This window comes from Dasypus novemcinctus, chromosome 15 (assembly GCF_030445035.2).
Source record: "Dasypus novemcinctus isolate mDasNov1 chromosome 15, mDasNov1.1.hap2, whole genome shotgun sequence".
NCBI lineage: Eukaryota > Metazoa > Chordata > Mammalia > Cingulata > Dasypodidae > Dasypus > Dasypus novemcinctus.
Window position 1 is genome coordinate 16,892,542 of NC_080687.1, and position 27,803 is coordinate 16,920,344.

At 37.4% G+C, this 27,803-nt stretch overlaps 2 protein-coding genes across 3 annotated transcripts; one reads left to right on the forward strand and one right to left on the reverse strand.

The window, feature by feature from the left end:
- Positions 1–427: 427 nt before the first annotated feature.
- On the reverse strand, positions 428–4,121 carry MRPL57 (mitochondrial ribosomal protein L57). Its single transcript, XM_071208185.1, has 2 exons — positions 4,035–4,121; positions 428–3,856 (listed from the first exon to the last, which is right to left on the reverse strand). Exon 2 carries the CDS (start codon positions 3,849–3,851, stop codon positions 3,543–3,545), a length of 309 nt encoding a protein of 102 aa, XP_071064286.1. The 5' UTR covers positions 3,852–3,856; positions 4,035–4,121; the 3' UTR covers positions 428–3,542.
- Positions 4,122–4,127: 6 nt separating this feature from the next.
- SKA3 (spindle and kinetochore associated complex subunit 3) lies at positions 4,128–27,059 on the forward strand. Of its 2 annotated transcripts, none has more exons than XM_004467538.5 (9): positions 4,128–4,356; positions 8,291–8,352; positions 8,465–8,630; positions 10,813–11,224; positions 16,709–16,794; positions 23,060–23,145; positions 25,066–25,269; positions 26,472–26,602; positions 26,757–27,059. In XM_004467538.5, exons 1-8 carry the CDS (start codon positions 4,164–4,166, stop codon positions 26,598–26,600), a joined length of 1,338 nt encoding a protein of 445 aa, XP_004467595.1. In that variant the 5' UTR covers positions 4,128–4,163; the 3' UTR covers positions 26,601–26,602; positions 26,757–27,059. The 2 variants fall into 2 exon arrangements, with proteins under 2 accessions (XP_004467595.1, XP_004467596.1); XM_004467539.5 differs by lacking the exon at positions 4,128–4,356 and adding an exon at positions 4,405–4,510.
- The last annotated feature ends 744 nt before the right edge of the window (positions 27,060–27,803 follow it).

A 27,803-nucleotide genomic window follows, 5' to 3' on the forward strand; every position in this document is an offset into this window, starting at 1 on the left:
AATAAAGATGTTGATTTTTTTCAATTCATGCTCACAGACCCCCTGAAATCTTTCCACGGGCCCCTTGGTTTAGAACCCCTGCACTAGGTGGTTCTTTCTGCCTGAGTCAATTTCTGCCATCCCCTTACTAGCTAGGCAAACTAAAACTTACTCAAAGCTCACCTAACTTTTTCTGACTGGCCAGGCAAGGTTGACAAATAGTCCTTCTCCTGGACTCCCATTACACCATATACTTACCTAACTCCATGAAATCAATATTGCTGTATTAATTACACTATGCATTTTATCCCATGAGACAGTTAACTTGAGGTTAGAGAACTCAGCACCAGTTCTGACTCAGTGGGCCCTATGGAAATATTTGGGAGGTTAACAATGGGATGAAACCACCCAAGGAGCTGTAGTACAGATATAGGTCAGGGACATTTCATGATGCACAAGTTACCACAAAAATATTTTATTATATATGTGATTACGAACACCTCTGAGTGGCAGTGAGTCTTTGCTTGGAGGTTAAAAAACAAAACAAAAAAGCCTCTATGATGGCCATGGTACAAACAGCTGGAGTTTCAGAGACAAAATCCAAATGTTTCAACAGCACTGCCTTGACAAAGGGTGCCAAAAATGAAACTATAAGCCTTTAATTATAGCAGCTAGGTGCTATATTAGATAAATAGACCTTAATTCCACCTTTACTATTCATTAGCTGTGTGACTGGGAATATTTGCTTATCTATTTACCTGACCTTCTGTTAATCATTTGTAAGGTAGGGATAATATCAACTTTACAAGATTGTTTAAAAATTAAATGGGGAAACGGACTTGGTCCAGTGGTTAGGGCGTACGTCTACCACATGGGAGGTCCGCGGTTCAAACCCCAGGCCTCCTTGACCTGTGGAGCTGGCCCACGCGCAGTGCTGATGCGCTCAAGGAATGCCCTGCCACGCAGGGGTGTCCCCCGTGTAGGGGAGCCCCACCCGCTAGGAGTGCATATATCCCCCGCCTAGGGCGAAAGAAAGTGCAGCCTGCCCAGGAATGGCGCTGCTGATGACAACAGAAGCGGACAAAGAAACGACGCAACAAATAGACACAGAAAACAGACAACGGGTGGGGGGGGAGTAAATAGATAAATAAATCTTTTAAAAAAATTAAATGATATTAATTACACATTAAAATGCCTGTCTTTGGGAAACGGACTTTGGCCCAGTGGTTTAGGGTGTCCGTCTACCATATGGGAGGTCCGCGGTTCAAACCCCGGGTCTCCTTGACCCGTGTGGAGCTGGCCATGCGCAGTGCTGATGCGCGCAAGGAGTGCCGTGCCACGCAGGGGTGTCCCCCGTGTGGGGGAGCCCCACGCGCAAGGAGTGCGCCCGTGAGGAAAGCCGCCCAGCGTGAAAAGAAAGAGCAGCCTGCCCAGGAATGGCGCCGCCCACACTTCCCGTGCGGCTGACAACAGAAGCGGACAAAGAAACAGACGCAACAAATAAACACCAAGAACAGACAACCAGGGGAGGGGGGGGAATTAAATAAATAAATAAATCTTTAAAAAAAAATAAAAAAAAATAAAATGCCTGTCTTCTTACAAATATCAATTATCTTCCATTTCTTCAGACCTGAAGTTTTATTTTTAGCATCATTTTGCTTCTCAAATGTCCTCCTAAGCTTCAAGTTAATCATTAACATTTTTTCCAAAGACTAAAATGAAAGGAAATTTCTGATCCATAGAGTACGCAAGTAGTGGTGGTAAGCAGGTGCCCTAGGCTGTTACCCATTACCAGGTATGAAAATAAAAGTAGTCATTAGATTGCCTATATGCACCCTTTAGGATTTCTGTGAGCAATGAAAAGCAAAAAATATTTATATACCCCCACGGATGACATATTAAGAAGATAGTTCAGATCTTTAAACATTCAACTATCAAATTCCTCTTATCTGTTAGCACTGTAGCAGTTTGATATAATTGATGAATTCCAGAAATACTGGACTATGCTTGTAATCTGATCTGTACCTGGGCATGATTGAGTTATGATTAGGGCGTTAAAAGGCATGATGAAGAACAGAGTTGAGGGCTTTTAATGTTGGAGTTTTGATTTTGGAGTTTGATGCTGAAGACTTAAAACTGGAGCCCTGGGAAGTCAGCATGCAGAGGAAAGAGAAGCCAGCACCGGGAAGGAAGGAACCTTGAAGCCAGAGTAAAGCAAGCCCCAGGAACGTAGGAACCCAGGAAGCCTGAACCCTCACAGATGTTAGCAGCCACCTTGCTCCAAATAGACTTTGGTAGGAAAAGTACCTTATGCTTTATGGCCTGGTATCTGTAAGCAACTACCCCAAATAAATACCCTTTATAAAAACCAACCAGTTTCTGGTATTTGCATCAGCACCCCTTTGGCTGACTAATACAGGTATTTTCTTAGGTGCAATGATTTTAAAAAATTATGTGCCCAGACCACAACCTACACATACTAATTAGATATTAAGATGTGAGTCATATAATGAACAAAACATAGTATTTTTTAAAAGTGAACAATTTTTTTACTCTTTTGTAAAGAAGATTTGATGCATGCAATCAGATTTGGCACTCTCATACATTAGTCTTGGAGACTAAAACTTTTCTGGAAAGCCATTTGGCAATATGCACTAGGATCTTTAAATGTTATAGCTATTGGCTATCCAGTAGGGTACTAAATTCTGTTTATATTTCAACAGAGGTTCAAAAAGTGTTTGTATAAAACAGACTAAAAGAAAAATAGGGTTATCTCACCTGAGTAATGGAACTCAATTCTTTTTTCTTCTATGTATTTTCCAAATTTTCTACTATTTATGTATAGCAAGTAATAAGATTTTTGGATTATTCTGCAATTGAATTCAATTCCCTCTTCTTACTTATAGTGTTAACTGTGGACAAGTTTTTTGATGTTTCCTCACATGTAAAATCAGAGTAGTACCAACTTCATAGGGCTATTGTACATGGTAGTACAAGCAATGTGTGTGGCTATTTTTATTATATTCAGCATAGTTATTTAAAAAATTGAGGAATTGTACCTTCGTGAGTTATATCTCAATACAGCTGTTTAAAAGAATTCACCGTGATGTAACAGTTCTGATAATACCTTTTACTTCATTTAATTGTTCACTTTTCAAATACTACCCTCCCAATAAATGCAATGGAAAAAGTTCCCCTTTCCATTTAAATTTATGCGATTACTCTTGACAGAAGGTTAACAAACTAATGTTTGCATGATAAAGTCCCATCTTATAAGCATAGACCCCAAACAAAGCATAGTCCGTAGCTTTATTGCAACTTTCCTCCAAATATGCTTTCTATCTCTGACCCAGGAAATTCCTGGTATCTTCCTATCCGACCAAAGAAGAAACACAGTACCACAGACTTGAGAGTATTAAGGAATTTAGGACTCCAGATATTCCTCACGTGACCAGTCCCAAAGTCTCCCATTTTCCTCTAGGCTGTGAAGTTCTTCGTTTCCAGGACCAGGTCAACAGAGCCCAGCCCTGTCGATCTATAAAAACGAGAGGGATGAATCAGGGCTAGGACCATTTCTTGGTGACATTGAGATGGTTGAGCTGGTCTACAACAAATCTATGCGAGGGAAATTTGGAAGTGGTGGCTGCCTTGATGGCCTCGAAGGCCTGAGCCCGGCGGACCGCGGCGTGGCCATACTCCTGCTCGGCGGTGAGGTAGGGCCTGCTCAGCCAGTAGTGGTTCTCCGCTTCGATCTCCAGGCGACGGATCATGTTCTGCTTAGCACGGAAAGAGACGGTCCGCGGCCGCCGATGCTTCCCGATCCATTGATTTCCAGGAATCTTATTGCGGCGAAGGAACGCGGTCAGGAACATGGCGCCTGCGGGGGAGAGAAGACCGAGCCGGGATCCAACTGGTGACGCGCCCGGCCTGGCGGAGCGCGCAGCGACGCGCGAAGCCGGCTCCCCGGCTCCCAGGGCCGCGCGCAGTCTCCCCAGAGGAAATGGGGAACCCAGTACGGTTGACAGTTGGAGAAGAGAGGGTACCAACCAACTCACCTGAGCCTTGCCTCCCAGTCGGGCCCCGGGAATCGCCGGCCAACGCCACTGCGCAAGCGCGTCCTCTTCTCGAAGCCTCCGCGAGAGTTTCAGTTCTCGTGAGACGACACTCGGTTCTCCGCGGAACCAATGAGCTCGGGCGACGGGAAGTTTAAACCAGCCGCGAACTCCCGGGGCCTACGAGTCTTCTCGCCGGCGCGGCTCCGCTCGTCCCCGCGGATGGATGCGATCCGCAACTTCTACGCGAAGCTGCGGTCTCTGGCCGTCACCCTAGATAGAGAGACGGCGCGGCTGCAGCTAGCACTGAGCGGAGAAGAAACTGGTGAGGGGCGGCGGGGCCGCGCCGGGGGCGTCTCCCACCGCGCACCGTACTCGAGGGTCCCCCCGGGCGCACTCCACCTCTAACAGCGCGCGGTCCACGCCAGGCCGCTCTCGGGGGCTGCGTGGAGATTCGGCGGATTAGAAAGGCATTAAACGTAAAAATAATAAAACACTTTTATAAAGGCTATTTACGATGGTGAGAGTGCGTAGGAAGACGTGCGGGGGCGGGGTGCGCGGATCAAAATGCCCAGCCAGTGTTTGTCCCGAACATATTTCGAAAGCTGCAGGTACCACCTCTTTATTATTTATTCTTACGACCCCTGGAAGTGAGATGACTCTGTTTTTAGTTCCACGGGAAGTAACAATTCTGTCCACAGGTAATGAAGATAGCAGTTTTAGTATGTTACTAAAAGAGCAGCTCTGAATGAAAGTTTAAATGAAGTTGACAACTTGAACTGATCCATGATATACTTTCAAGTCACATCTCATATGGGCTTATCAATTAAAATGCAGTGTAAGCAAAACCAAACAATTTCTTTTTAAATGCATCTCTAAAGCCTAGTTCTTTACATACATGGTGACTTTTATCTCACCTAAATGGTCCATGGTTGCAGTAAACGTTTGTAATTTTCCCAAACCATATTTCTGACCAGAACAGTAATGCTCAATGATATTGAATATTGTTTTCATAAATAAACCAAAATTCACCGACACCTTTGTATTAGAGATATTTAAAAGCTTTTGCAAGTGTGGTTCCGATTTTAAGATTATTACATAAACGTCATGATTGTAATGCTACTGACGATATTGCAAGTTGCAAACACATACTCCTTTTCCTCCAATTATATTATTGAGTAATTGTACATCTAGGTAAAAATGTTTGTGACTCTAAAAACATTATATATGCATTGTACGAATTTGAGATATGCAAAAGTAGAAAGGAAAAACCTCACAACGCCACCGTGAGAAGACACTAGTATTGGTATTTTCGTATTTATTCCATAAGAATTTATTTTTAGGGATTTTTATTTTGCTTTTGATTTTGTTTACATAGTTGACTGTACAAGATTGCATTAATATTTTTGAGTTCTCTATATGTACTAAATTGCTTTCCACAAAGTTTGTGCTAATTTACTTTCTTAACAGCTTATTATCTGTATGCACAAACTACATTTTCTTTCATACTAGAAAAAGTTGGAATCCAATTCTTCAATTCCTTGCCCATATATATTCATGAAAGTGTGGAATTGTGATAATTAGAATAAATGAGCACAGAAAATTTCTCCTTTTCTCTTTTGGAATCATTAAATTTTTAACATGTTTTTTTGAGATGTAATTCACATACCATAAAATTCACCCATTTTAATTACACATTTCAAGGAGTTATTAGCGTAGTCACAGTTACATAGCCCTCCCATAATCTAAGTTTAGAATATTTTCATCACCCCAAAAAGAAATCCCTTACCCATTAGCAGCAATTCCCTATAACCCCCTCCCTATTCCCACCCTGCTTTACTGTTTATAGGCAGCCACTAATTTACTTCTGTCTCTGTAGATTTGCCTGTACTAGACATGTCATATAAATGGAATCAGCCAATATGTACTCTTCCGTGACTAGCTTCTTTGAGTTAGTATAATATTCTAAGGTTCATCTATGTCATAGCATGTATTAGAACTTCATCCCATTTTTTTTACTGGATAGTATTCCAATATATGTCTATACTATATTTTGGTTATCAGTTAATGGACATCTGGGATATTTCCACTTTTGAGCTATTATGAATAATGCTGTTATGAACATTTGTCTACAAGTTTTTGCAGTAGCATATGTTTCCAGTTCTCTTGGGTTTATACTTAAATTGCTAGGTCATAGGTAACTGTTGAACTTTTTGAGAAATTGCCAAACTGTTTTCCAAAGTGGCTGTACCATTTTAATTACCACCAGCAATGAAGGTTCCAATTTCACCAAATCCTCATAAACATTAGTTCTGTCTTTTTCCTAATAGCCATCCCAGTTGGTGTGAAGTGATATCATTGTGGTTTTGATTTTCATATCCCTAATGAAAATTTGTTGACTTTTTACAGGTAAAAGGAGAACAATGTCTTCAAAGGAGGCATGTTTAGAAAAGAGAATTGTAGTTCTTTTTAAAACTGCCTTTACATTATTATTATATGATAACTGGTTAACGACAAAGGTGAAATATGTCTTTTCAGAAAGTGGTACCAGGTCAATTGGATATTTATATGGGGGAAAAAAGATGGATCTTCAGCCCTACTACATGCCATATGCAAAAATCATTTCCAGACGGATTGTAGCATTAAATGCAAAAGGCAAAGCAATAAAACTTTTAGAAGAAAACATAGGAGAGTATTTTCATTGGCAAAAAAATTTAAATAGGAACAAAAAAGTACTCCCCCTCCAAAAACAAGTGGGCAACATTAAAAGTAAGAACGCACATCTACATTTATCAAAAAGACACAATAAAGAAAATGAAAAGGCAAACTATGGAGTGGTAGAAGAGTTTGCAGCACATATCTGACAAAAGACTTGTATCCAGAATTTACAAAAAGTACCTTCAAATCAGTATGAAAAAGACCACACAAAAGAGAAATGGCAAAAGTACTAAATTGGCATTCCAAAAGAGGATCTTCAGGTGGCCATTAAGCCCACCAGTGGGCATTAAATCAACTTCATTAGTCATCAGGGAAATGCAAAGTGAATCCCAATTTGTGTAACAATAGAGTTACCCACCAGGATAGACAAAATGAAAAAGACAGAAAATACCAAGTTGACAAAGATGAGGAACAAATGGAACTCTGATACACTGCTTGGTGGGTATATAAATAGTTACCACTGCTTTGGAAAACCGTTTGGCAATAGATAATAAAGCAAAACATTGGCAAAACTTATTCTATATCATTACCATACAGAAATGTGAATATATGGGGACCAAAAAATCATGGACAAGAAGCAAGAGTCCCAAACTAGATATAAGCCAAAGTTCATCAAAAATAAAATAAAATAGATAAGTAAATTAGGTATAGTCACAAAGTAGAATATTACACAGTAAAAGAATGAACAGATTAGACTATGCATGAGCGTGGAGTAATGTTTCAAACAATGTTGAGTGAAGAAAGCTAATCAGAAAAGAATATATTGTATGATTCCATTATATAAAGTTTCTAAATAGGGGAAATAGATTCATGGTGTTAGAAATCAAATCAGGGTACTGGTTATTTCTTGGGAGAAGGCATAAGGGTTTCTGGAGTTCTAGTAATGATCTTGCTTGAACTGAGTACTGGTTATGCATATTTCTTTGTTAAATTCATCAAGCTTATACTTAACGATTTATAAACTTTTCTTTATATCTTTTATGTTTCAAATTTTACATTTTTGCTGTGTTCATTTGCTGTGTCATCTTCTGTGTCTGCTTGTATTCTCAGTGACACCCGGAATCTGTGTCTCATTGTGTTGTGTCATCTTGCTCCATCAGCTCTCCTTGTGTGTAGCGCCATTCCTGGGCAGACTGCACTTTTTTCGTGCTGGGCGGCTCTCCTTATGGGGTGCAGTTCTTGCGCATGGGGCTCCCCTCCCTACGTGGGGGACACCCCTGCGTGGCAGGGCACTCCTTGCGCGGCTCAGCACTGCGTGTGGGCCAGCTCATCACACAGATCAGGAGGCCCTGGGTTTGAAACGTGGACATCCCATGTGGTAGGCAGACGCCCTACCTGTTGGGCCAAATCCACTTCCCTCAAATTTTACGTTTAAAAGAAAGACCTTAACACTTTTAGCCGTTGACAAGATATAAATTATAAATTCCTACAAGGATTTTAGAATTCCAAGAAACTACTGAATTATATTTTCTATTGTGTTTCCCTCTCTTTTTTCCCCTTATATTTATTGGGTTTTTTTCCCTTCAATATTCATGTTGAAGACTTTGAAGATTATCCAATGAGAATTTTACATGATCTGCATTCTGAAGTCCAGGCCCTAAAGGTACCATGCCTACAAAATTAATTTATCATTTTTCTGTGGTATGTAATTTTTATTAGTTTAAATACACTTAGTCAAAAGAGAAATTGTAATGTATTTTCTTTCCTCATCAAAGGATAATGCTAATACTCTTCTTGATAAAGCATGTTTGGAAAGTCAAGAAAACATTAGATTCATAAAGGCAACCAAAGTTCTGATGAAAAAAAATGCAATGGATATCATGAAAATAAGAGAGTTTTTCCAGACATATGGATATAATCCCCGTGCCAAGGAAAATCCAGGTTTGAGTAACTCATTTTGTAGCATTTGCTTTTTAGTATTTTACTTAAAACAAAAAAATGGCAATATGTTTAAGTAAGACAACTGTAGACTTGGACATTTTTGACCATCATTTGATAAGCAGTTATTCTGTGCTCATCTTGTGCTGGACACAGTGTTGATCAGTGGTGCAATGTAACAAAGACAGTCTTTGCTCTTCTTTCCAAAATAGTAGATGAGAATTAACACAATGCTAGATCGAGGAATTCTTCGAGCTATTTAAAAGAAAGTATTCTAAATCTGCATGATTTAGGATACCTGGTTTTCGGTAAACTGACAATATATAGCTGAGTGACCTTAGGCAAACATTTATTTTTCTTATTCTGTTAACTCTTCTGTAGAATGTAAGATTTGGGCTACATAATTGATAAAGTACTTTATAGTTCTAAAATTCTAATAAGGGGTAGTATAGCATAATGGTTTAGAATTTGAAGTCAGAATTCCTGGGTCAAACCTCCATTCTGCCACTTTCTACCTACATTGTGTCTGACAAACTACTTAAACTTGTGCTTCAGTTTCTCATTTGTAAAGTAAGGGTATTTAATAGCAGCTACCTCTTTAATCCCTATACAGGGATTAAATTAGATAAAATTTGCTTAGGATCCCAGGGTCCACAAGATGGAGGGATATAATATGGATTGGAGTGGACTTGCTGGTATTCTACTATAGAACTGTTGTGACTCTAGCAGTGGAAGAAATTGTATCATTGATGTGGAGACGGTGGCCACAGGAGCTGCTGAGGGCAGGGAGAGAGAGAAAGAGGTATGATATGGGGCATTTTTGGGACTTGGAGTTGTACTGAATGATATTGCAGGGACAGATGCAGTACGTTGTATATCCTGCCATAACACACTGGATGGACTGGGGGAGTGTGTGTAGGGGGTAGTGGGGTATATGGAACTTATGTTTTTTAATGTAACATTTTGTGTGATCTATTTATCTTTTTTAAAAAAAGAATTTTAAAAATTTGCTTAGGAGAGTGGTTGGCCTCTATATTTTTTATGTAATATTTATGTAATCTAAGGATCTTTTGAAAAAAAGTATATTAAAAAAAAGTGTTTGGCATGTATTAGTTACCCAATATTAACTGTTGTTATGCCCATAGCTATGAATGACTAATTTCAATGTGCTTCAGTATATTCATTTCTGTTATGAGAACGACCTCTGTACATAAATAAAACATTAATTACATCTAGCAAGTATTTACTGAGGATGTGTGTACAAGAGATAATGAACAGCTCGTGGTATAATAGAAAGAATGCAGTTGGCCTTGGTGTAAAAGAATCATGGATCTAAAACTTGACTGCTAGATACTACATTTGTGACTTTGGATAATTTCTCTAAATTGTTTGTCCTCATATCTTATACAGGAGAGACAATGGTGAAGATTTTATCTTATTAGTGCTATCAATGACAGCCTGTGATAATACAGTGGTAGGCTTTTTTTTTTTTTAGGAGGTATCAGGCAATGAACCCAGGACCTTGTACATGGGAAGCAGGTGCTCAACCACTTGCGCTTCATCTGCTCTCCACAACAGTGCATCAGAAACACAGTGCAAAAGCAGGACGCAGTGAATCAGCAGTCTTCTCAGGGTCAAAAATCACAAAGTCAAAGTAAAAACCTATTGATGGTTGAGAAATTATGTATCTTTCAGATGCTCTCCCATTTCTCTCAACTAGGGTTTTGATACAGTTTATTTCCAGACTGACTTAGGATAAAAACTTCTCTTTATATAGGAGTTTTTCCTTTTTAACTTAGATATCTGAAAGTTAAAAATCTAAAATATTATGCTTTGTATTAAAACTAGAGTACAATTAACTCCACACTGTAATGTCATCAAAATTTCAGAATAAAACTGTAGTAAATCACATTCCCTCTGAGGAAGTTAGAAACTTGAATGTTTATTTGTGGACATTGATTCTTCATCTTTTAACACTTGAGTTTACCTTTTTTCTCAAATGTATCATCAAAATTCGATATGCTTGATAAGATATACAGTCAGAAATTTACTAAAGGAACAACTGAACTAAAATATGTACAGATTACCTAGAGAATCAAGACTTTTGTTGATGTGGAACTATTTACATGCAATTTCTTGTTGTGATGTTTGACCAAAATGTTGCCTCTTTCATTTTTCCTCCCAGTGGATGAGCAAGAAGTCCTTAACTCTAAACCAGAGTTGGCCAAATGCGAAAATCTTCAAAAGCCTGATATGAAGGATGATCTGTCTGATCCTACTGTTCCAGGCAGTTCTGTTTCTGATACACCTCCACGTAGTCCCCAGCTTTCTGATTTTGGACTTGAGCGGTACATGATCTCCCAAGTTCTGCCAAACCAGCCACAGGTAGTGAATAGCCATCAGGGAGAGCCAAAAATTTTAAGTCCGCCTACCAAACAGTCACCAACTAAAATACTAAAAACTCCAAAATGTGCACTAAAGATGGATGATTTTGAGTGTATAACTCCTAAATTAGAACACTTTGGTATCTCTGAATATACTATGTGTTTAAATGAAGATTATACAATGGGGCTGAACTATGTAAAGCATAATAAAAGGTAAGCAATTTTCTTAAGACTCTCGCATGGTACATTATGGAAAAAGCATATTAACCTAACTTTCTAAAAATTTTCCATTAATTGATTTTTTTCCTAGAAAAAAATATAAGATGTTTCAGACAATATCTTTCCCTTAAAAGATTTAAAAATACTTCGTATTTCAAACTTCCCTGAGTCACTAAATCCACAGTGTGAGCTATTTTTCCTCAGGTTTAAAGGCTATAGTAGGAGTGATAAAGGCTTGAAAAAATATGTTATAGTATTTATCAGGACTGAGAAAGGGAGTAAAATTACAGGGATGAAGTTAGTAAGAAACTGTCATTGACTTAACATGGGGACTTGGGAAGAAGGGGGGTCATCAAGGATAAATCCCAGATTTTTGTTTTGTGGACCAGGATAAAGCTAGGGAAAACAGCTAAGTTAAGAATACCTGCAGCTTGAGGTGCAGATGAGGTATTCACTTTAGACATGTTGATTTGGCGGTATCTGGGTGGTTTTGGTGTTTTGATTTGTCTCCTAAGTGCATGTATTTTATAAGTTTGAAGATCAGTGATAAAATATAGCTAAACTAAAGAGATTTAGGAGTGATTCTCATGGAAATGGTAATTAAAATCATACTATGAAAATGAGAATACTACCTAACAAAGTAGCCAAGCAATACCTAAGATAAATCCATATATATAAAAGCTTTCTTTATTGAAGGAGAAAAGTGAAAGTCTACCTCAGAGAGTCAGGAAAAAAATAAGATCCCACAAGTCTGGGGAAAAGAAAAGACACACTAAGGATAAAACAATGTCATTATAAAAGGTTTTTAGAAGGGTAGAATTGGTAAGTTTAAGAACTGGTTCTTTTTAAGATTTATTTATTTTTTATTTCTCTCCCCTTTACCCCCAGTTGTTTGCTGTGTCCATTTGCTGCGTGTTCTTCTGTGATTGCTTCTGTCCTTAGCAGCAGCACCAGGAATCTGTGTTCTTTTTGTTGTGTCTTCTTGTTGTGTTAGCTCTCCGTGTGTGCAGCGCCATTCTTGGGCAGGCTGCACTTTCTTTTGTGCTGGGCGGCTCTCCTTACAGGGCGCACTCCTGTGCGTGGCACAGCACTCCTTGCACACATTGGCACTGCACGTGGGCCAGCTCCACACTGGTCAAGGAGGCCCAGGGTTTGAACCGCGGACCTCCCATGTGGTAGGTGGATGCCCTATCCATTGGGCCAAGTCTGCTTCCCAAGAACTGGTTCTTATTTAATCATAAATGCAAATGCCAAGAACTAAAGGCTAAATTTTTTATTTTTAAGCTATAAGAAAATAGGATGTAGTACTGGGAATTTGGAAACCAGATAAATGAAACAATGCAGCTGATAAAAATTGATTTGAAATAGAAAACTGGATAGACCAATCATCAGGAAAAAAGCTAAGAATATTGTCATAGATGTTTTCCTAGATAAATTGTTTCACAACTTCAGAGAATATAAAAGCTTCATGTTGTATAAAATGTTTTTTTCCTAAAACTAGAAAAAGACAACATTCTTTAGTTTATGAACTTGGGTATAACTTTGATACAAAACCTGACAAAGCACAAAAAAGGAAACTGTCGGCCAGTCTAATTTTGAATACAGATGTAGAATTCAAATTAAAATGCTCAAAGTTGAATTCAACAGAATATTAATGTATAATAGATAACTTCCAAGTTAGGCCTACCCCAGAAATACACGGATATTGATTATTTGGGAACTCAATAAGTTATATGTTCAGTAAGGAAATAAAAGTAGGATAATCTCAATAAGCCAATAAAATAAAATTTTGTCCCCCATTCTTTATTATGCTTCATCAAACTATAACTACAGGGATTCTTCCCTAAACTGATAAAGAATGTGCATATCTAACTTAATACTAATAGTGAAGCTTTCTTTCACCAATGTTACTTGACATAACTAAAATAATACTTTCCTATATTTCATTAATAACTAATTGGGAAATATACTGCTAAAAATCCATTTAAAATTGAAACAAAAAATATCCATCTAGGTGTAGGTGTAAGCCCTATATGATGAAAACCAGATAACATTTCTGAGTTATATAAATGGACAATTAGGATGAAGAAAGATATTCTATTCCTAAATAGAATAACTGAATTTTGTTCAGATATTTAATCATATTGAATTAATTTATTGGTTTCATACAGTTTTAAACATAGAATTCTTTTTAGGGTTGAGAAAGAAGGATATTTGACAAAATTATTCTAAAATTTATCTGGAAGAATTAAAAGTGAAATATTGAGAAATTAACGGTAATGAAGGTACTTGACCTGGCAAATATTAAAATATATAAAGCTACAGTAAGTAAAACCACGTAAAACTGGCACAAAAAATGGACATAAACCTGGAACAGAATAAGTCAGAAACAAACCCTAACACACTAAATTTTAATATACACTGAAAGTGTTTTTGAATTTGAAAATCATTAAGTTATGCTGAGACAGTTGGTTAACTAACATTGGGGAAAAAAGTAATCCTTAACTCATGTCAAAATAAATTATAGGTAGATCAAAAAGATAAATATTTAAATCATTTGAAAGTAGAAGAAAATATAGATAATTATCCCTTTGAATGATTAAAGTACATAGGAAAATATTGTACGTGTATAACTGCATGAATCTTTGATATAATTGACAGCTTAGCAATATTCATACATTCCATTGAGTAATATAGAATAAAACATGAAAAAGATAAAAATATAAAGAAAAACCAAGAAAACACTTTAACAAATATGAGTATATAACTCCTAAATTAGAACACTTTGGTATCTCTGAATATACTATGTGTATGACAGTGTTATATCCTTTGTCCTTTATATGGACATCAATAGACAACCCACAAATGTTTAATATGATTGATTAATAAATGTGATAGAAAACACTTTGTCTACTTAAAATAGTACAAGGTTTTGTTTGCTTAACTGTTGTAAGAGTACAAGGAGGTGGGTAGGTCCACATATTGCTGCTGGGAATGTTTCTGAACAGAGCCTTTTTTTTTTTTTTTAAGATTTATTTTTAAAATTTATTCCTCCCCCCACCCCCATTCCTCCCATTCCACCCATTGTCTGCTCTCTGTGTCCATTTGCTGTATGTTCTTCTGTGTCTGCTTATATTCTCATTAGGTGGCTCCGGGACCTGATCCTGGGACCTTCCGGAGTGGGAGAGAGGTGATCATTCTCTCCCTGTTCACCTCCCTGTTCTGCTATGTCTTCTTATTTTCTCTCCTCTGTGTCTCTTGTTGCATCATCTTTCTGTGCCAGCTCACCCCTTCAGCCGGCACTCCTGTGCAGGGTGGCTTTCCTGTGCTAGGCGGCACTCGCACACAGGACGGCCCTCTTGCATGGGCCAGCACTCTGCGTGGGCCAGCTCACCACGTGGGCCAACTTACCTTCACCGGCAGGCCCTGGGCTGCGAACCCTGGGCCTCCTACATGGTATGGGAGCCCAATTGGTTGAGCCACATCGATTTCTCCAGAGCTGATTTTTAAATGTTCAAAACTCTTACTTAGTCATTCCATTTTTTAGGAAAACTGGACAAACATTTTGGCACAATAATATTTATTATAGCCTTATTTATAATTGGGGAGCATAGGAAATACCAAAATACCCAATAGTAGCGAACTAGTTAAATTTTGGCATGACATCAAAGTTGGAAATCAGTAAAGAATATAGGTGGATTTTTTTCTTTTTTCGAGAGTTGGTTTTTTCATTTGTTTGTTTGTATTTAGGAGGTATCGGAGATTGATCCCAGAATCTTGTACATGGGAAGCAGGCACTCAGCCACTATAGCTACATCTGCTCCCTAGCTGGATTTAACTACATATATAATTTAAACTGTTATATCACAAAATAGTTAAAGAACGATGACAAAGCAGAAACGATAATGTGATAAAACAAATATTTGCATGTATATATATACATACATATTACATATAAACTATAATATACATATTTCTAAAACTTTGATACATCAATTGGTGAAAGGCAAATTTTTAAAATGAGCAAAATGACCAATAAGCATATTTATAAGTAATCCTCACAAGTAATGAGAGAAATTTAAATGAAAAATCTGATAACATTTTTCTCACCCTTCCAAATGCATGTGTTCAATTCCTAGGTTTTAACTTAAATTAAAAGAATGAAATTATAGAGAAATAATAAAATGTGCAGTGATTTTTGTATAAAGTTTAAAAATAGGTTTAAAAAATTATTGTTTAAGAGTGCATAGAGGGAAGCGTGGATTTGGCCCAACTGATAGGGTGTCCGCCTACCATATAGGAGATCCAGGGTTCAAACACAGGGCCTCCTGACTTGTGTAGTGAGCTGAGCTGGCCCATGCGCAGTGCTGATGAATGCAAGAAGTGCCATGCCACACAGGTGTCCCCCATGTAGGGGAGCCCCACGCGCAGGGAGAACCGCCCTGCGTGAAAAAGCGCAGCTGGCCCAGGAGTGGCATCGCACACACGGAGAGCTGATGCAGCAAGATGACACAATGACCAAAAAAAGACACACATACCTGGTGCTGCTGACAAGAGTGCAAGCGGACACAGAACAACACACAGTGAATGGGCACAGAGAGCAGATAATGGGGGTGGGGGAAAGGGGAGAGAAATAAAAATAAATCTTAAAAAATTGAGTGCATAGATAAGTAGTTAATGTACTAAGCAAATCTAGGAAAAAATTAATCTCAAGGGGAGAGAGGGGTATTTAGTTTGGAAAGTTCCATAGAGGACTACAAAAATACTGATAGTTTTCTGTTTTGCAAGCCTGATAGTGACCTTATAAGTGTTAATTTTATTATTATTTTTCAACTTTAAACAAATATTCTTTGGTATGTATGACATATTTTACACAACATATTTTTTAAAAAATAGTTTACACAGGATATTAAGGACAGCATGATTTGTTATGTTCAATTCAATACTAGAAACAATTCTAAGTGAAAAGCAGTCCTGAGCCATCTTCTAGAATTGAGTGATTCTCCTGTTTATAGTTACATTCCAGAGGCTAGGACAACCTTATTAGGATGACAGAATTGGTCTTAGTCTAAAAATAATGGCAAGTTCTTAATCTATAGATTATTTATATACTGGTTGTCATATTCCACTTTTATTTTATTTTATTTTTTCTTTTATATTCCACTTTTATGATTTTAAAGTCATAAACTATATAGGCCCTGTGATGAAGTTCATGAGTTGAATTAACTGCTTTTCTTTAAATAAGCGTCTTAATCCTCTTGTAAGTCAAGGTCGTCAATAGAAAGTGGTTCTTAACCTTGAGTCATGAATATCAAAGAAAAAACTGGATTTGTTCTATGGGACTTCTGTTCCATAAAATGACCTTAATTTTAGTCCTGACTTGATGCTATATATATAGTATGATTAAATTTTTTTCCCAGAGGTTTAACATATTAATGGTTTCTTTTAAACTTATAATTTCCCTATGAATCATTCCAGCGAGGAAGCCAAAGAAAGAAAACCAGTGACCCATGATAATTTAATTGCTACTCCTGGCCCCATAATCCAGCAGTTGGAAAAAAATGGTAAGTATAACCATCCAGTTACTTAGCTATACTGTTTCAGGATTGTGTATACAAAAATGTATCACCTTAGACATTCTAATACCTTCTGTGTCTTCTCAATTTTTAACATATCATTTTTGAATTCTGTTTATTTCCATTTCATTCAGGTTCAGCATCATTTTGTACAAGAGAAAGATAAATTTTTCTGGCTTTTTTTTTTTTTAATTTTTAGATTTTTTTTTTCCTTTCCCCTCTCCCCTCCCTGCCCCCACCCTGCTGTTTTTTGCTGCCTGTGTCCATTTGCTCTGTGATCTTCTGTGTCCATTTCTCTTTTTTTCCTTCTCTTCTCATTTTTCTCCTCTGGGATTCACTGGGATTTGATCCTGGGGACCTCTGGATGTGGTAAGAGGTTCCCTGTCACCTGAGCTACCTCAGTTCCTAGTTCTGTTGCCTCGCCTTGACTTTCCTTTGTCTCTCTTGTTGCATCATTATCTTGCTGTGTGACTTATTGGAGCAGGCAGTGGCTCGCCATGCAGGCACTTGGCTCTTCACATGGGCACACCTTTTACTAGGAGGCCCCAGGGATCAAACCTGGGTCCTCCCACAGGCGGAAACCCAGTCACTTGAGCCACATCCGCTTCCCCTGGCATGTTTTAAATACTGTCCTTATTATGTTCACCATTTGTAAGCTTCTTTGATTCTAGCATTTTAACTGAAAACATATTCATTTAAACATATATTCATTCACCAGTCTTTTTATGTAGAGCCAGTAGTACCTTTTCTTTTTAAAATTTTGCTTAGTCTATTGATTAGAGTTCTACATCATCTTTTTTACATAAACCACAACCAAAATACACCATCTGCCATTTCAAAATTTGCTTTTTGAAAAATAGTTCATGAATTTAAAAGAAAATTATTATTCATTGTTTTCATATTTGTCCCAGCAAACATGAAAACACTGGTTTTCCTGAAAATATCAAATATAAAATCTAGAGTTTCATAATTCTTGGAATAAATTTTTTATAATTGGCCTGTCTACACCAAATTTGTCAGCAAATTTCTTAAGTAACTTATGTATCAAATCTTTCCGAAGTTTTTGATATATTTTCAGAGAAATAATTATCTTTTTGTAATTATTTACATAGTAATTAAAGTATGTAATTAAATTACCAAGTTCTGTTGGCATAAGCAGGTTTGAGGAAATTCAAATGACTAATTTTAAATTTACAACTCAGCTTATAAAAAAGAGCATGATTGTATTAAAGATTAGCCTATTTTTTCAAAAAAGAGGATATAGGACCACCACCTCATATCATGTTCAGCCATCAGTTCCCAATGCATTAAAAGTTTTTTAGAAGATGATATAGCAGCATATGAATGGCTCATCTTTTTATCATTCTGTTAGCCTATATCATTTGATTGGGGCGTTTAATCTATTCACATTCAATGATTACTGTAAAAGCATATTTATTTCCACCATTTTATTCTTTGGCTTTCATGTGTCATATCTTATTTTCATCTGGCTTTTTACTCTTGGTTATCCTTTCTGCTAGTCATTCCTTCTACACTCTAAGTCTCTCTATACTGTCCTTTCCTTTCAGCCTGTAGGATTCCCTTTAATGCTTTCGGCAAAGGCGGATTCTTTTTTACAAACTCTTAGTTTTTGTTTATTTGTGAATATTTTAAACTCACCTTCATATCGGTTTTACTGGATAAAGAATACTTGGCTGGCAATTTTTCTCTTTCAGTGTCCTGATTAAATCATACTGCTGTCTTCTTGCCTCCATGGTTTCTGATTAGATATCCACATTCTTACTGGGCATCCCTTGTGTGTAATGGTTTGCTTCTCCCTTGCTGTTCTCAGAATTTCTCTTAATCATTGGTGTTTGGCATTCTGATAAGTATGTTTTGGAGTAGGTCTACTTGGATTTATTCTGATAGGGGTACGCTGAACCTCTTGGACCTATAAGTCCATTTCTTTCATGAGAGTTGGGAAATTTTCAGTCATTATTTACTCAAATAACCTTTCTGCGCCTTTTCCCTTCTCTTCTCTTTCTGGAACTCCTCTGACACTTACGTTGTTGCACTTCATGTTATCTTTCAAATCCCTGAGACCCTGCTCAATTTTTTTTCATTCTTTTCTCTGTTCTCTCTCTTCAGTTTCAGCTGTTCTGTGTTCTGCATTACTTACTCTTTTTTCTATCATTTTGAGTCTGCTGTTATATGCCTCTAATACATTTTTTTATTCTCACCTATTGTGTCTTCCTATAAGCTCTGTTATTTTTCTATTCAGGTTTTCAAATTCTTCTTTGTGCTCACCCAGTTTCTTCTTGATGTCTTTTCTCTCTTTAGCCATATTGTCTTTTAACTCATTGATTTCATTTAGGAGATTTGTATAAACCTCATTTATTGTCTCAAATCCTGTGCCTCATCTGGGGCTATGATATATTCCATTTTCTTGGGCCATTTCTTCTATTTTCTTAGTATGGCTTGTGGTTTTTTTGCTGATGTCTAGGTATCTGATTACAATGGTAAGTTTTTTCTGATGTGCAATTTCTCTATCTTGCATAGGGTTTTAGTAGTGGTAGGCTGTGTGTTTCTGCTGTGTTTGATTCTTGGTTCAACCTGTTCTAGGTCTTTAAGACCTAAAGACTAACTCCAGTTATTTGCTCACATCTGGGTCATGGACTGGGTAATAGGTTGCAAACCCACTTCCAAGGACCTTGGGGATGGAGGCCTTTGAGACCAGAAAAAGCCTCTCATTTATTTACTTTTTATTTCCTTAATGTACTTCCTTGGTCTGCCAGCAGATGGTGATCTTGGCAGCTCTCTTGGTTCAAAACCTGGTCAGAGTGTGTTCACTGCAACACTGACCACAAAAATGGGACAGGATCCTTCCTCAAGGCTGTTCTGAGCCTAGCAAATTAAACTTTCTCAGTGGTTTTCCTATCAAGATTATTTTCCTTTGCATCTCTCTCTTTTGGGTGGTGTCCAACCTTCCCCTGATGTCCTAATCCCTAGAATATTTTTTTTTAAAAATACATATATATATATATATATTTAAAGATACTTAGATTACATAAAAGTTACATAAAAAATAGAGGTGATTCCCAAAGGCCCTGCTCCCTATACCTCCCACATTTTCCCATATTAACAACATTCTTCATTAGTGTGGTACATTCATTACAAATGATGAACATGTGTTAGAGCACTGCCACTGAGTATGGGTTATACTTTACATTGTAGTTTATACTCTCTCCTGCACAATGTTGTAGGTTATGGCAAGATATATAATGGCCTGCATTTGTCATTGCAGTGTCATTCAGGACAATTCCCAAGTGCCGAAAATGCCCCCATTTTAAATTTGTCCCCCTCCCTGCCCTTAGATCCTCCAGTGGCCACTGCCTCAACATCAATGAGTTCTTACACTGCTAAAATCATCATAAGTCTATAAAAGAATACCAGTATGTCTAATTTAGTCTCACTTTGAAGTCTTATAGCCATATAAACTCATTTGTCTTTACCTTTTCCCCCTTTTGGTCAAGGTCTTTCTCCAGTTGCACTGCTAGTTGGTGCTTGGTAGTGATCCCTTGGTGCCAGGTAGGCTCATCCCCTGGAATCATGTCCCACCCTGGGGGGAATGTAATGCATTTATATGCTGAGTTCAGCTTAGAGAGAAGCCATATTTGAGCAATGAGGCAGCTTTCAAGACATAACTCTTAGGCACTCTATAATACTATGCTAAGGTTCAATTTCAAAAGTAAAGGTTCATAAGTACAGTTATCACTATCAAGGGCCTGTCAATGGACCAACCTCCTTTACTAGTCATTGCTTCTATACTTGGGGGATTCTTACTGTTCCATTAGAGAATGTAGCAGAGCTCCCCAGGATGGGAATTCGATATTCTTTTTGTTATCGTGTGAATCTCCACCCACTGTGAAAATGCCCCATGAACACTTGAACTAATACATTTATATGCCTTATATATATGCCCCAGGTGAACCTCCTCCCATGTACTCCTGTCACTGACACCCTGCACCAATGATCCTCCCATCATACCTGTAACCCTTCTGTGATCCAAAACTTCCTCAAAAATGAAGCCAACAAAATAACCAAATACAATTAATAATAAAATAAAATAATAATGATAGTATTAAAAATAAGAAATAAAATACAAAAAAATTTAAAGTTTATTTAAAAATTTGGAATAGTAAATAATGAAAAAATATTTAAAAATTTTTTTACATTTCTTTCATCACTGTAAGATCTTTTATCTTGTATGTACAGTGACATTTTCTTCTGTTTATTCCCCCAGTGTCTTACTTTTTTCACTTTGTCTTCAAAGAAGTTTTAGTTTATAGAAAAGTCATATACAGAATATAGGGGATTCCCATATACCTAACATCCTTTCCCTTTACCCCTTTCTCCTATTAATGACATTTTATATGTGGATGGTACATTTATTACAATTGATAGACAAATATTGAAACATAGCTACTAACCATCGTCAATGGTTTACATTATGGTTTGCATTTTGGACCACACATTTCCCCCCACCCCTCTCCCCCTCCTCTCCCCTCCCCCCTGCCCCCCACCCCCTTCTCTGCTGTTTCTGCTGTCTGTGTCCATTCATTGTGTTATCATCTGTATCCATTTCTCTTTTTGTCTTCTCTTCTCATTTATTCTCCTCTAGGATTCACTAGGATTCAATCCTGAGGACCACTGATATGGAGAGAGGTTCCCTGTCAGCTGTGCCACCTCAGTTCCTGGTTTCTGTTCTGTTTCACCTTGACTTTCCCCTTTGTCTCTTTTATTGTGTCATGATCTTGCTGTGTGACTCACTTGCATGGGCACTGACTCACTGCACGGACACTCGGCTCACCATGCAGGCATGCTTTCTCTTCTTTTGCATCAGCAGGCCCCACGGATCAAACTTGGGTCCTCCCATATGGTAGGTGGAAACCCTATCATTTGAGCCACATCTTCTTCCCCAGGTTACTCTTATGTTCCGTAACTATGCTGCTTGCTGGGCTCTTGTTGCCATAGTAGTTGGCTGTGCCCCAGACAAATGAGGTGCTGGTCTGTTTCCACAAATCTTTATCCCAGTCTTCATTGCAAGGAGGTCACTGCCATGTATTCTCAGCCAGTCTCTTGTCCAGGGTACCTGGTTTGGTTGACATCCTGTTTGATACCCTTTTGTTATCAGAGCTTGAGATATGATGGTTGATTTTGACCTGAGGAACCTGGTGGCAAGCATTGAAGAGAAAGTAGCCAATTTGTGACATTAGGATGATTCTTTCTGTACTTAATAAGAAAACCTGCAGGCCCTGATCTGATGGTTTTTATCATAGGAGCATTTTTTTTTAAAATATTTATTTATTATTATTTTTTAATTACATTAAAAAAAATATATGAGGTCCCATTCAACCCCACCGCCCCCGCCCCCCACTCCCCCCACAGCAACACTCTCTCCCCTCATCGTGACACATCCATTGCACCTGGTAAGTTCATCTCTGAGCATCACTGCTCCCCATAGTCAATGGTCCACATCATAGCCCAGACTCTCTCACGTTCCATCCAGTGGGCCCTGGGGGGATCTACAGTGTCCCGTAATTGTCCGTGAAGCACTATCCAGGACAACTCCACGTATCATAGGAGCATTATAATAGCTTTTCAGGATCCAGGGAATCCATACATCTTTCTTCTATGTTGGAAATGAAAGAGCTAAATCCAAGTGCTTGATTGAGACACTTCCCCCATTGTCACCTTCATCCAACAGCCTTTTACACAATTTTTAATAGATTTATAGGTATGTTGAATTCTTTGTTATTTTGACATATGATACCTTTTTTCAAATTTTATATATATATATATATATATACACATATATATATTTTTTTTCTTTCCTTTTTTTGGGAGGTACTGGGGATGAACCTAGGACCTCATCCATGGGAAGCAGGTGCTTAACCAGTTGAGCTAAATCTGCTCCCCTCAAATTATATTTTTAATTGTTTGTTGCTCTTATATCAGAACTATTCATTTTTATACATTCATCTTATACCTTGCAACCTTGCTGAACTTTTATTAGTGGTGATTATAATTATATATGGGAATGATGGCAGTTTTGTTTTTTCCTACCCCATTAAGCACACAGTATAGTTATAATTTTTATATTATTGAAAATAGAGTGCACATATATTGACAAAGCTTATAAATTAAAAATTGAAATCTTTATTTCAGCTTTATTTTCAAATCTTTCTTTTCATGCATCATATGTGTCTTCTAGATGCCGAGTATACAAATTCACCTTTGGCACCTACATTCTTCACTCCTGGATTGAAAATTCCTTCTACAAAGGACAGTACAGCTTTGGTAAATTTCCATAAAACTGAAAATTCAAATCATTCTCCTAATGACTGGGAAACACTTCTATTTCCAGACTCTGAACTAGTCTGTTTCACTTAGGGTAATGCAACTCATAACTTAGACTAATGCAATTTCTTGAGGGTAATTAGCAGGTTTTCAAGATATATCAAGAGCTTTGACCTTATTTTCATACTCTTTAACCTAGTTTCAGAATTTATTCTAAGACGAATTGGGACAAAGATTTATGTACAAGGAAATGTATTAACAGCATTACTTGTAAGAGCAAACAGTGGAAACAATCTAAATGTCAAATGAGAGAAGAATAGTGAAATACATTAAGATGTTATTATGTAACTATTGTTTTAAAAAAATAAAAATGTTTTTAAGAAATATTTAATGATAAGGAAAATTGTTCACTATATGCTTCGTTTTATAAAGGGCATCAGCCCAATTTTGTATGAGTAAGTACATGTGTGTGTATAAAAACACACACATGCACATAGTTACATATTTCACATTAAGGAAAAAAAATACAGAAATACACCAAAATATGGATATCTCTGGGTGATAGGTTTAATGGGTGACTTTTTATGCTTTTTTCCCCCACAATTTTCCCAATGAACAAATTTACTTATCATCAGAACCCTATCTCCTTTTGAAGTCTGTATGAACACTTACTATAACTGATGGTGTAAACCAGGTTTGTCCATTAGAACTTTCTACAGTGGTAGAAATGTTCTGTAATTTCTACTGTCCATTATTGTAGTTACTAGATACATGCAGCTATCTAGCGCTTTTTTTTTTTAAGATTTTTTTTATTTCTCTTTCTTTCTGCACCCCCCCCCCCCCCCCCGCCCCAGCTGTCTGCTCTCTGTGTGTTCTTCTGTGTCCACTTCTATCCTTATCAGCAGCACCGGGAATCTGTTTCTTTTTGTTGGATCATCTTGCTGCGTCAGCTTTCCATGTGTGCGGCGCCATTCTTGGGCAGGCTGCACTTTCTTTCACATTGGGTGGCTCTCCTTACAGGGCGCACTCCTTGGGCTTGGGGCTCACCTACGTGGGGGACACCCCTGTGTGGCACGGCATTCCTTCTGCGCATCAGCACTGCGCATGGGCCGGCTCCACACAGGTCAAGGAGGCCCAGGGTTTGAACTGCGGACCTCCCATGTGGTAGGCGGATGCCCTATCCATTGGGCCAAGTCCGCTTCCCTATCTAGCGCTTGATATGTGGCTAATACATATAAGGAAATGAATTTTAAATTTTATTTTAAATTAAATGAAATGAAAATTGCCCAAAGTTGTTAGTTACTATTAGTTCAGCTGTAGACAAACAGTGCTATAATATCTACTGAAGTATCAGTTTATCTGCTTGCTGATACTTGCCTTTTACAATTAATGCACTCCTTACATTTTCCATTCACATGGAACATGCTATACTAACATGACCCTTCTAACCTGTCTTCTTTTTATACTCACTCTCACCCTAGGGAGATGGAGTGGCTTAACCGATTGGTAAATGAAGCATGAATAAACTGCATGCTATACTTACGTCAAATCTACCCTTCTTCCTCATGGGAGCGAGTACAAAGTCATAACACTTCTGCTCATCCATCCTACTTCTTGTACCTGGCCCAGTGTAATATTGCCTGAGTCAGGGTGGGTGAGTCCATCCAAATCTGGGGTTCAGTCAAGACGTCTATTTAGTTTTTCCGACATTAAGCTCTAATCCAGCCTTTATTAGTAATTAAGATGGCATCTTTTACTCCATATGTCAGTTCTTCCTTAATTTTGTTTAGAATTTCATCAGGGAGAAAGGGTATCATTTTAGACCTATCTAGGAGACCCCACCCAAACAATTGAGGTGTATTTTTATTTCTTACATTATTTTATATCACCATAATATAATGCTGTGTTTTTATTCAATAGGTATCCACAAATTGTCCATTATCAAAAACAAATAGTTCATCAAATGATTTGGAAATGAAAGCTTGTACTTCACTAGTTTTAAATTCAGAGGAATGCTTTGAAAATCTTGTGGATCCCTCCTCTCCTAAGATTTCTTCTTATGAGAATCTGCTGAGAACACCTACACCACCAGAAGTAACTACAATTCCAGAAGATATTCTCCAGGTTATTTTTCCAGGCTGATTTTTTCCCTAATATATTATTTTTAAAATTAGATATTTCTATTAAAGAATTGAAACTACATATAAACTGTCTTATTTACCACCTGGCTAACTAAGGTTCTTCTGTGTTAAGTACAAGCTAGTAACTTTATCTTATTTTTAGAGATATTTTGCCTCACAGAGCATTTTATCTTTACCTTTGCATTCTGAAATGTGTTTCTTATAGCATTCCTAATGGTATTCAACTACAATTGCCATACTGACAATCATTCCACTGGAAGTATTGCTGGCAACATGAGAAATGGTAATACCCACAATTCTTTAGTGAAAAGTATCGCGAAAACTACTCTCAGTGTTTCTTAGACTTTCTTGGACCAGTCTAAGATTCATGTTATTAGATTCTCTGATTCTGTATTACATTACTTACCATTAGTCTACTTCTGATTTGTAACTGCCAATCTACTAAAATGTAGCCTGACACTTAGAGCACCTTCCTCCCCTTTTAATAGAAATTGTGGTATTTGGAAATTATTGCTTAGGGAAGTGGAATTAAAAACAGTTCTAGAAATTCTCCTAGCTTATGAACAGCCATGAGAAGGAGCAAGCCACTTGGGGAAATACCCAAATGCCATTAGGACTGACTCATCCTCAGATATCAATGAAGTACTCATTATTTTTCTCTTCCTGTATTTTTTGCTTTCCTGGGAGTGATAATAAATTGGGTGAGGAAGGAACATCCTCTCTCTTGATAACGAATTGTATAAAGTTTCCGCTTCCCCTTGGTTGAATCTTTTCTCCTTATTATATGCGAAAGAAAGGCAACCTTGTATTTAATGTATCATTTTTTTATGCGTGAAAAATATACTGCTGATATGTAAGATTCTCCTTTTGTAGTCATTACAGCTGACGATCTTTCTTGGATCTTTTCCATAGATACTTTCCCAGCTGTCTTGGTAATGGCTTAATTCTCAGGATGCATTGTTACTTAACCATAGCCTGCATTTTAGAAGGCTTCAGATATACAAGTTAAATTTCTAATACCTCCATTTTGTCTTCATGGATATTTAATGTATGTGCTACTAAAAAATTCCTCATGTTTGGATATAACCTCTATCTTCCAAGTTTTTCTTGAAATTTTTATAATACCTTCCAAATTTGTTATGTTGTTCAAATAACTTGACAAAAGATATTTGCTTTTTGTTTTAGATTTTGTCAAAATACAATTCAAACCTAGCTACTCCAGTAGCAGTGAAAGCAGTGCCACCCAACAAGGTCTTTTCTACTAAATATGAAGGACAAAACATTAAAGATATTTGCAACAAAGAAAACTGGTAAAAGTGAGTATGTTAACCATTCTAAAGAAAGTATGTGTGTTATCTGAGGACGTTTAAATATTAACATTTTACTGGTAGTAAAATTGTTTTTAATTGACATTTGCCAGCTTAAGTTTTGTTTTAACTTCCTTAGTTTGTTTTTGTTTGTTTGTTTTAGGTTTCGGAGATCGAACCCAGGACCTCATATGTGGGAAGCAGGCACTCAGCCACTGAGCTACACCCATTCCTGCCTTAGTTTTTGATAGAGAATGTGATTCCTATATCTCAGCCTTCCAAATTACCAAGTTTGATGGTATCATTGGGAACTTATTCCCAACTATTTAATAAATATTAAATATATACAGCAAGTATTACCAGTTTTATGGATGGCTTTTAATTATTTTTTAAAATTTATATGTTTGCTGAAATCCTAGTGGCTCCACCTACTATAGAAACTCAATAAAATGAGCTGAAAGCAAAACTTGGCTTATTTTCTTGTTCACATTCCTCTACCTCTTCTCCCCTTTTAAAACCAACGCATTTTAAAGAAACACATGGAAATGTCGTAACATGCATTTTATTAACTTTTAATTTGGTTTAACTTCAGTCCTTGTTGAAATTGCAGTCATTCAGCTTTTAAGGACTGATTTTAAATTTACCTTGCTTAATCTAACAAAATAGTTTGTTACATCAGAAAGCAAGACAATTAAGTTTAGAAAATGTGAATGCTACCGTGTGCTCCTGCGACAAGCTCACCATGACCTTTACATGGCTAGATTATTGCAGTCAGCTGCAGCTGGGCTTCTCCCTGATCCCGGCTCTGTCTTCCTCTCATCTACTTTGATGACAGTCTCAAAGTCTTTTACACCTTGTATTTCAACAGAGCCCTTTTAAGACACTGGTGCTTTTTGCAAGTGATAGAAATACAGCTTAAACTGATTTAGGAAAAGCAAAGCATTTACTGGCTTAGTAACCAAACTGTGATAGTTCTCAGTCAGGTGGAATCAGTTATTCACATGCTGTCATGTAATATACATGTTTCTTTTTTCCTTCCAGTTTTTTTTTTTTTCTGTTTCATTCTCTCAAGTCAACTTCTTTCACCACATGGCTCCTGGCATCTCCCAAGTGCACCATCAGCTTGAACAGATTGAGCCTCACCTTTTTTGGTTCCAAATTAAGAACTCTTAAGGAAGCATTCTGTTTAACTCATCTTTGGCCTGGTACC